Here is a 9200-nt window from a genome sequence, read left to right on the forward strand (position 1 = left end):
AATAAAAACACTCTCACGCAGTTGGTGGTTTGGCTTTTTGATAGTCACACTACATTGCCCAGACAATACAAACGGTCACCCATAGTGCAGTGAAATTCGGAAACCACAGTTTGAAGCAGTGGCAACCAGTGGTGTAGATGCCCATTGGATCTTGTTGCTAAATCCAGGGGCGGCATGTTGCTGGAGGATGGCAAAATGTGATAATGTTTTAAACGAACAAAGACAGTCACCTTAATTTATTCTCAGACTTAAACGGCCTAAGTTAACACTGATCTAAGTGCAGCCAAAAAATTACACAAGTTATGCCTCTAATCTAAACTACTTTGCAATTTTTTTAGATTGTGACTCATTGAAAATGAAAAATAAATTGAATTGTGCGATATTTGTGACTGTATAATGATACTCATGCTGTTGAAGTTATAATAGAATGTCGGTTGTAACTTGTGACTTGTGAGCTATAACAATGCTCTGTCAATTTAGCTTCGGTAGTTAAGTTTAGATAAGTTTTCATTTATTTCACTTTCGCAAAGAGACAGGAAGAGACCGTGAGGTCATCGAGTTAACTGTCACCTTTACCATCTGTCTGTGGTAGATTGATGGGATTTCTTCATCTTCATGTGTGACCTCACCGTCCCCGTTTATATCGCAAGCTGTGAAAGAAGTTTTTTAAAACCTAAGTTGATGAAATCTTACTTGAGATCTACTATGGGAGAAAGCAGGCTATCTGCGCTAGCAATAGGCTACTGTCCATTGAAAGTGATTTAGTCGAGACATTATCTTTTGACGATATAATTTATAGATTTGCTTCAATGAGAGCTAGACGTATTGAATTTTGAACTTTAAATAAAATTTAACAAACACTGCTTTAATTCTTCTGTGCATTGAGGAGCAACCCATTCTGCGATTGATACAGCGCTATATAAAAACAAATATTATTATTATTACCCGGTATGTGGAATTTTAATCAGCTCTTACGACGGTGTTAAAGGAGAGCGGCATTTCTACAACAGGCATAAGCAAAGGCCAAGGGATCCAGATTCTAAACTTTTCGAATTGTTAGTCGAACACTTGCCAGACGACTTTCTTTTGAACCAACAATGACGTTGAGGGATGGCATAACAAACTGAAGCGGAAATGCCGACCCGCAAGCACATCGTTTTATTTGTTGGTTTCTATTTTGCACCACGAATCCTTGAAAATTCTCTAAGGTTTAGAATCACTTGATCAAGGAAAACTAAAGAGGCGGCAGAGAAAAGTATACAAGCACTTGCACAAGCGTGTATTCCACTACTGGAATCAGTACAAACGTGGTGAAAAAAGTGCAAAACAGCTTTATCTGCTTGGCATTTCCTGAAGGTGGAAAGGGCATTTCCTGAAGGTGGGGGGGTATTTCATCAAGATCTTGCTCCATGCCATACATCCAAGCACATGAAAAGAGTTTTTCATCAACTTAAGATAAACGTTCTAGATTGGCCTGGAAACTCTCCTGACCTCAACCCTATAAAAAACCTTGGGTCAATTTTGAAATCTCTTTTGCAAAACTCGATTGAACCACAAAAACCAAACTCATAGAGGCCATTATTCAAGTATGGTATAGAGACCCAGAAATTCAAAAAAAAAAATGCAAAAAGCTTGTTGAATCGATGCCAAAGCGTGTGAAAGAGGTGCTGAAGAATCGAGGTGGTCACACAAGTTATTAACACCGGGTTTTGAAATGTATTGTGTAAAATAAATAATAAAAACGTTGAATAACTAAAATTGTATGCTTTTTCTTGCTTGAGTCAATCAAAATGGACACGACTGTACCAGCACGTTAACGAACGGGAAAAGGTGGCAAAACCTTGAAAGGTTTAAAACGTGCCAAAAAGTTGACGTTTTTTGGCTGTTTCTGTGCTTTTTACTCTTATAGACTAGGCCTACTAGGATAGATATATGTGCTTTCAGTGGGTTACGTTGAACTTCTCAAAATAAATGTTCACGAAAACAAACTTAGTGGTGACTAGAGGAATGTGATTGATTGATTTTATTTCGTTGTAGAGAGAGAGAGAGAGAAACCTTTTATTTTGTCTGCTGCGAAAAATAGTATACGGTACAAATATAAACCGGTACGGTACCATGGCCACCTGAAGATACGGCCTGATTTGTCACATTTTGCAGAAATTTTCTGGTTTTTCTAACTTTGGGCAAACGTTTAAATAATTTTTTCTAAAAATTAGATTTTTACGCTTTCTTTATTCTTTTCCCCAGATGACACAGTAGGTTTTAACATCTTCACATGTTGAAAAACAAAGAAAATTTGACTTCGAAGATTTTAGTCAGACTGTTAATTTTCAATAACAGTCTGATTTTGCGTTTTTCAACTTACTTTTTCTCATTTGCTACTGCTTCCCCAAGGCAACAAAAAAATTTTATGTCATTAAGAAACCACAAAAAGTAAAAACATCCCAAAAAATGTCAGTCAAGCACTAGCAGTAGCTGTAATCAAAATCTGCAAAATGTGACAAATCAGACCACATCTCCAGGTGGCCATGCCGGTACAAATATATTCAACAACAGACAGGAAGCAGCGAAAGACTTATATAGTATAATAAATATAGTACAATAAATACAGCAATAAAAAAGGAATTTCCAGCAACGGGAATCTGCGAAGAGACCATGGGTCTTCGAGTCAAGCAGATACCCCATGAAATATATATTCCTCGGACGAAAGAGCAGTGCAAAATTCATTAGTAGTCAGCACGCAGCACAAGGCAAGGCTATATTGAAATAAACGTCAAGTTTTTAATGTTGCCAGATAGCCTAACATCAAATCAACTTGTTCGATCCTACTGCTGCTTCGAAAAAATTCTAATCACACTTTCATTAGGCTTTTCATTACAGCCCGACTTCAAAAATACGTCTGGTATCTCAAGCGCCAGTGTTTTCTCTTCGCTTTCTTCCTTGCTTAGAACTATTTGAAAGCTATACATTTGAATACAATGAAGGGAATTTCTAATATGGGGGATTTTTACCTACATTGACTGCATTGTTAAATAGGCAAAAAGCTGAGCTTCTGGCAACCCTTCTCTCAAGGGACGATATCGACATGGGAACGACATCGACCTGGGACGATATCGATGAGAACGGAAAGGTCAATGGTGGGAGCAATGTGTGGGGTGAAAACGAGAAGGGAAAAAAGGACTGAAGAATTGTTGGATATGCTAGAGATGAGAGAGACCATAGACCAATTGGCAAGGGCAAATGGAGTAAGATGGTATGGACATGTGATAAGGAGGGAGGAAGGAAGTTTTCTTAGAAAGGCACTAGATCTAAAGGTGGATGGGAAGAGGAAACGAGGTCGTCCAAGAAGAACGTGGAAACAACAAGTGAAGGATGAATTTTAAAAAATCGGACTGAAGGAGGAAGATGCAAGGGACAGGGTGAAATGGAGAAAAGGGATAAAAACAATTGCTGCGCGGAAACAATCGGCCACCCCCACTAGTGGGGAACAAACCGACGATGGATTATGATGATGATGTGTTCAAGGGACGATATCGGTGGCATTCCTAACAACTGTGTATTGAGGCGAGGATTGCTAATAATATCATACAATCCTCGCCTCAATACACAGTTGTTTGCCTCAGGTGCTTCTTATTTACTCAACGTCTTTTCTTGATACGTCATATGATGCGTCTTTGCCTCGTGTAATTTAAACGCCATGTGATGTGCCTTTCTCCTATGCTATGCCGTTTCATTTTGCATGTCGTTTTTTCAATTCAGTGTTTAGATCAGTTTTTCATTTTCAGTGAAGATATGATAAGCAGTTATTTTTTTATTACTTGATAAGGGCTAACGTGTGTATGGCCGAAAACGTTTGTAGCTTATAGTTTATGTTCAATTTTAATGGATTATGTTAAATGCCTTGTGGTTGCTTGGTTGTATATGTCTGTGGTTGAAGAAAGTGACCTCTTTACCAAAATTGTATGGTTAATATTATGTTAACTGAAAAATACCATGATGTCATATATTGGAATTGACCAAACATATAGGGTAAAATTACTTTACTTTTGCTTTACTGTTTACACACTTCACTCCATATGTCTTGATCGATTCCAATTATTGATGTACGGTATATTCACGTCATAGCATTTATGACCAGGAGGAGACTTGTATAATGTATATATACCAGCTCTTGTTTGTGCATATGTCTTTTGGCATAAGCCTTTGCAATAAGAGCCTTTATTTGCTTTGCTACACAATTTTTACTTTGGGTCTGTTACAGGATTATTAAACAATACGGTAGTTATATAACTACCATGTTTAATGTAACTAAGTACAGTGTTGTACGTTGACGCCGTCAATTTGACGGCGTCATTTGACGGCGTCAACTTTTTGTTGACGCTGAGGCTAGCGCCGTCAATTTATTTTTCAGTTGACGGAAGTGATAGCGCCGTCAACTATTTTGCCGATTTTAAGCGTCAAGCGCTATGCGTCATTTTTTATTTTCATGGAAAAAAAATGAAAAATCTCGTTTCACAATTAGAGTTTCACATATGGTTTCACAATGTATTCTGGCCAGCACGACTCATCCGAATTACCGGCTTTTGCGTTGGTTGGAATGGCTCCCTGGAATACACGCGGAAGAAGTTCGCAAAATGATGATCAGTCTAGGGCCATTTTTATTTTGACCTAAAAAAAAAATTTTTTGACTTTATATTTATCAAATTTTGACTTTATTTTGACCTAACGAAATTGCTTATTTGTAAAGGTCACATTTCTTCCTTGAATTGATACTAGTTATCCAAACATAATATTTTGTCGATTTCAGACCCAAACGTAATATTTTGTCGAAAAGTCAAGGTTTTTCTGGATTATAAAAAGTGCGTCGTGTTTTTCGGCGATAGGAAAATCTCCACAAATCTGTCTAACTTTTGCTGGAGACGATTTAGCTTGGCTATTCCTAAAATCCAAACTGTTGATTTTCGAAAAGACTACGTTTGTGAAGATGGAGCTTTTTATAAAAAATATTTAAATACGTAACAATGAATAAACAAATGGGCAATTTGCGATAAAAGGTATATACTGCTGATCCGTCAGCATTGTGACATATTTCCTGCTTTTATGGGTTAACCCTATTTCCTGTGAGGGGGGGGTCGGTTGGGACTTGGTACTTTTCAAAGCAATATCATTAAAGAACTACGCGATCCACAGCTTTGAAATTTCTTGACTTTTCCTAAAAATTATTCAAGTATTTATTCCGCTTTAAATGACGTTGCTATTGTCTATAGTTTTAGAGATATGGCATGATTTTCATAACATACTCTGATATTTTAGCTAGCCCTTTTGTTTTCAAATTATACGGATTAATAGGATTACTGACCGCCGCCGTGCGTGGAACTGCGACGCAGATATCTCATGATTTGGTTTTGTTGTAAAGCATTCAACCGTAATGATTCCGCCTTTTGTTTGCAAACTCGAGTTTTGAGTTGCTTTGATTAATCTTTTAATTACATCTGAGTTGCTTTGAAATTATCAGAGAGCATCCGATAAGCTATGCTGAAAAAAATGTAATTTTACGTTGTTTTCTATGGCGAATACATTTTGTTTCTAACTTCTAACAAAAAGCAGTAGGAAAGTTCTTGACAAAACTCTGTTTATAAAACAAACATACTGATGTGGTAAGTTTCTTGATTTCTTGTCGGAAACAGGGATGCACAATACAGAATATCGAATCTTAGAGATTCGAATCTCAATGTATTCGAATCTTATTTGCAGTTTATTTTCGGATATCAGGATTCGAAAATAAATCTGTTAAATGAACAGTGTGCGACGTTAAACAAATGTAAAGTTGATATTTTCGTCTTGCGCGCCAACTTTTTTCTTCTTAAACTGTTTGTTCCAAGCGCCTTTTTTCTTCCTTCATTGGGTTCACGCAGTTATCAGAACTGCAGACACGCAGTGCGTTCTCGTACGAGTGAATAATTTGTGTGTGCGGCCACGAGTGATTCATTACGTGTGCTTTACAGTGCATTTGCGCGTGCATTGATTCACTCACCACGTGCTTGAGATTCGTAAACTAGTGAGCAGTAGACGGTTGAGAATTATAGAGATTGTAGAATCTATTATCACTGCGTCATGTCGACTGGTCGTGGGCGAAAAAGAAGTTCCAGCGTGTGGGAACATTTTTCTAAGCCAGATGATGGAAAGAATAGCGTAGTTTGTCGCCATTGCAAGGCAATTTTATCGTATTGCAACAGTACTGGCAGTCTGTTGAAGCACTTGAAGAAAAAGCATGTGTTCTTAAATATCAGCGGAATTGAAGGCGGTTTCTCTGCAAGCGCAAATAACAACAGTAGTGAAAGTTCTAAACAAAGGTAAGTTATAGCAGTTAGCCAAGTTGTTGCTACATTTTTCTGTTGATTTAACAGCTGATGATGTTGATTCAATGACACATATCCATGTGTCTTATCTATGAGCAGTTTTTGAATATTGCAACAAACTTAAACAAGTGAATTGTTTGATAAAAATCACAGATTCACAGTAACACAAGCATCAATTATTGGGAATTTAATCCAGGATTTAATAATGATTAATCGTATTTCTTAATAGTTGTATTAGTAGTCTTTAGCTTGACTAGCATTTTTTTTTCAGTGATACCGACACGCCACATCCACCAGCAGCAAAAAAGAGATCCTATCAAAGTTTGTTAGATGGACACATTCATCGCCCTTTCACTCCAACCCGGGAAGCCAAAGTTACCAGTCTTATTATGAATGTAATTGTTGGAGATCTAAGGCCAATTAACCTCGTTGAAGGTAGCAACTTCAAGCAACTTATGCAGTTTGTGGCACCTGGTTATGACTTGCCAGGGAGAATGACTTTTACCAGGAAGCTGGACAGCATGCTAGTGCAGTGTAAAAAGAAGATCACAAACATTTTGTCGGCAGCTCGTCACATATCTCTCACCACAGATTTGTGGTCTAGTTTGCGCCAACAATCTTACATTGGTATAACAGCTCACTGCTTGGACACCAAGAGTGGTCAGTTACAAACTTTTGTTATAGCTACTAAGCAAGTCGTGGACTCACACACTGGTGATAATGTAGCAGATTGGATTGAGTCCACACTTGAGGAGTATTCACTGAGCCCTAGTCAAATATTTGCTGTGGTGTCAGACAACGGTAGTAACATGGTTCGTGCATGTGATATTTTAAATGAACGGCATAACTGGACACATGTTCGATGCTCGGCACATACTCTGCAATTGTGTATCAAAGATGCTTGTTCCTTACCTGCTATAAAATCTGCTCTTGCAGCTGCAAGGCACCTGGTGCAATATTTTAAACAGTCACACAAGGCAGCAGAAGCTTTGCGGTCATTACAGCGGCAACAGGGTGAAACTGAAAGTGGTGCATTGGAATTAGTGCTGGATGTGGCAACAAGGTGAAATTCTACTTTTGAGATGATTCAAAGGCTTTGTCACCTCCAGTGGATGGTGCGGCAAATTCTAAGCGACACTACAGTCACAAGCCGTTCCAAAGCAAGCCACTTGGAAATCAGAGATCCTCACTGGTTCTTGCTTCAAGGACTTGTGGAAGAACTGTTACCTCTAAAAGTGGCCAGTGACTTTATTGAAGGAGATAAATATGTGACAACTGCAGCCATTATACCATTGATTAAAGGGCTGCTGAGTAACTACTCAAGCTCCATCTCTACAAGCAGTGCTAGTGTGCATATTTCTGCATTTAGACAAAAGATCAAATCTGCTATAGAATGCAGATTTGACTTTGCTGTTGCATCTGATGATGTTCCACTTCCATCTTTATTTGATATGGCAACATGGCTTCACCCAGCATACAAAGAAAAGTATTTCAAACCGCATCATGCAACAAGGGTTCGCCTTCATTTAAAATCAGAAATGACTTCTGTGAATGATGCTGACACAACCGTAGCACCACCCCATAATCCCATTCCTGTTGGCGACAGCACCACTAGTTCTGTTTCTGTGATAAAAAATTTGTTTAACTTAGGAATGGAGGTGCAGCAAAGCAACCAAGAAGATGCAGATAATGAGGGAGCTGACATTGACACTATTGTGACTAATGAGGTTTCAGCCTACCTAAAAGAGAACTCCAATAACACAGACGTGTTGGAGTATTGGAACTTAAAAAAAAAAGAATTCCCCATGTTGTACAACGTTTGCCAGAAATACCTTTCACTGCCAGCATCATCTGCAGCATCAGAAAGGTGCTTCTCCAGCGCAGGGCTAACTGCAACCGTCCTGAGATCTCGACTTACCGGAAGTCACTTGGAAGCACTGAACATCCTACATTGCAACAAGCAGCTTCTTGATTGAATTCTATAATTTGATGTGTTACAAGTACCACTGAAGAACTACATGGCTGTGTGATTAAATATGATGCTTGATTTATCATTGTTACAGTAATGGACAATTTATTATGGATTTTTTTGGACATTTTAAAGCAAATCTCAATTTTTTTTGTTTTTCCGATAACTGAGAGCTCGAAATAATTGTAATGGTGGCCCAAAGCAAAGAAGCCGCCATTCTACACAATCCGTATTCAACAGCGCCACATTGTGACATCATAATGGACATCACAAAGGCCTAACTGAACTACTGGCATTGTAGTAGAGACTTGCGCCATTATGACATCACAATCCGGCATTATTATGTGATGTTGAATACCGATGTTGGAGAATTGCAGCTTCTTTGCTTTGAACCAATATTACATTTATTGTAGTGCTCTCAGTTATCAAAAAAAATCTGAAATTTGCTGTAAAATTGTCCAAAAAAAATAAAATCCATAATAAATTGTCCAGTACTGTATACTCTGTTTGACATGTGATACTAATACAATTCAAAATAATGTTCAAATATTTTTGCTTTTTGTTCGATATTATTTGGAAAAAATTGCTGCGTAATTTCAGAATAGATTCGAAATTCTGGATTCGAAATTAAGTATTCTAGAATATTCTAGAATAGTCAGGTATTCTGTATTGTGCATCCCTAGTCGGAAAGCAAGGAGTGCGTTCTTGACCCGCCAATAAACTTTTGCATGTACCTGTACAGTGTACACTTATATTCACATGAATATTTATGGATGTTGTGAAAATGTTTTATGAAAACGAGAGATTGAAGGATACTGAAAAGAACTTGACACAGACTATCTAAACTGCTTGGCTTTTGTGGAAAAACACAC

General features: G+C 37.9%; 2 protein-coding genes across 2 annotated transcripts; both read left to right on the forward strand.

Moving 5' to 3' along the window:
- The first annotated feature begins 6114 nt into the window (after window positions 1–6114).
- On the forward strand, window positions 6115–7426 carry LOC145769203 (E3 SUMO-protein ligase ZBED1-like). The gene is made up of 2 exons (XM_082580791.1): window positions 6115–6353; window positions 6631–7426. The coding sequence occupies exons 1-2, from the start codon at window positions 6115–6117 to the stop codon at window positions 7424–7426; spliced, it is 1035 nt and encodes a 344-aa protein (XP_082436917.1).
- A 15-nt stretch (window positions 7427–7441) lies between these two features.
- LOC145769204 (E3 SUMO-protein ligase ZBED1-like) lies at window positions 7442–8335 on the forward strand. The gene has a single exon (XM_082580792.1). It carries the CDS (start codon window positions 7442–7444, stop codon window positions 8333–8335), a length of 894 nt encoding a protein of 297 aa, XP_082436918.1.
- Window positions 8336–9200: the final 865 nt, after the last annotated feature.

The sequence above is a fragment of the Aplidium turbinatum genome, chromosome 4 (genome assembly GCF_918807975.1).
Source record: "Aplidium turbinatum chromosome 4, kaAplTurb1.1, whole genome shotgun sequence".
NCBI lineage: Eukaryota > Metazoa > Chordata > Ascidiacea > Aplousobranchia > Polyclinidae > Aplidium > Aplidium turbinatum.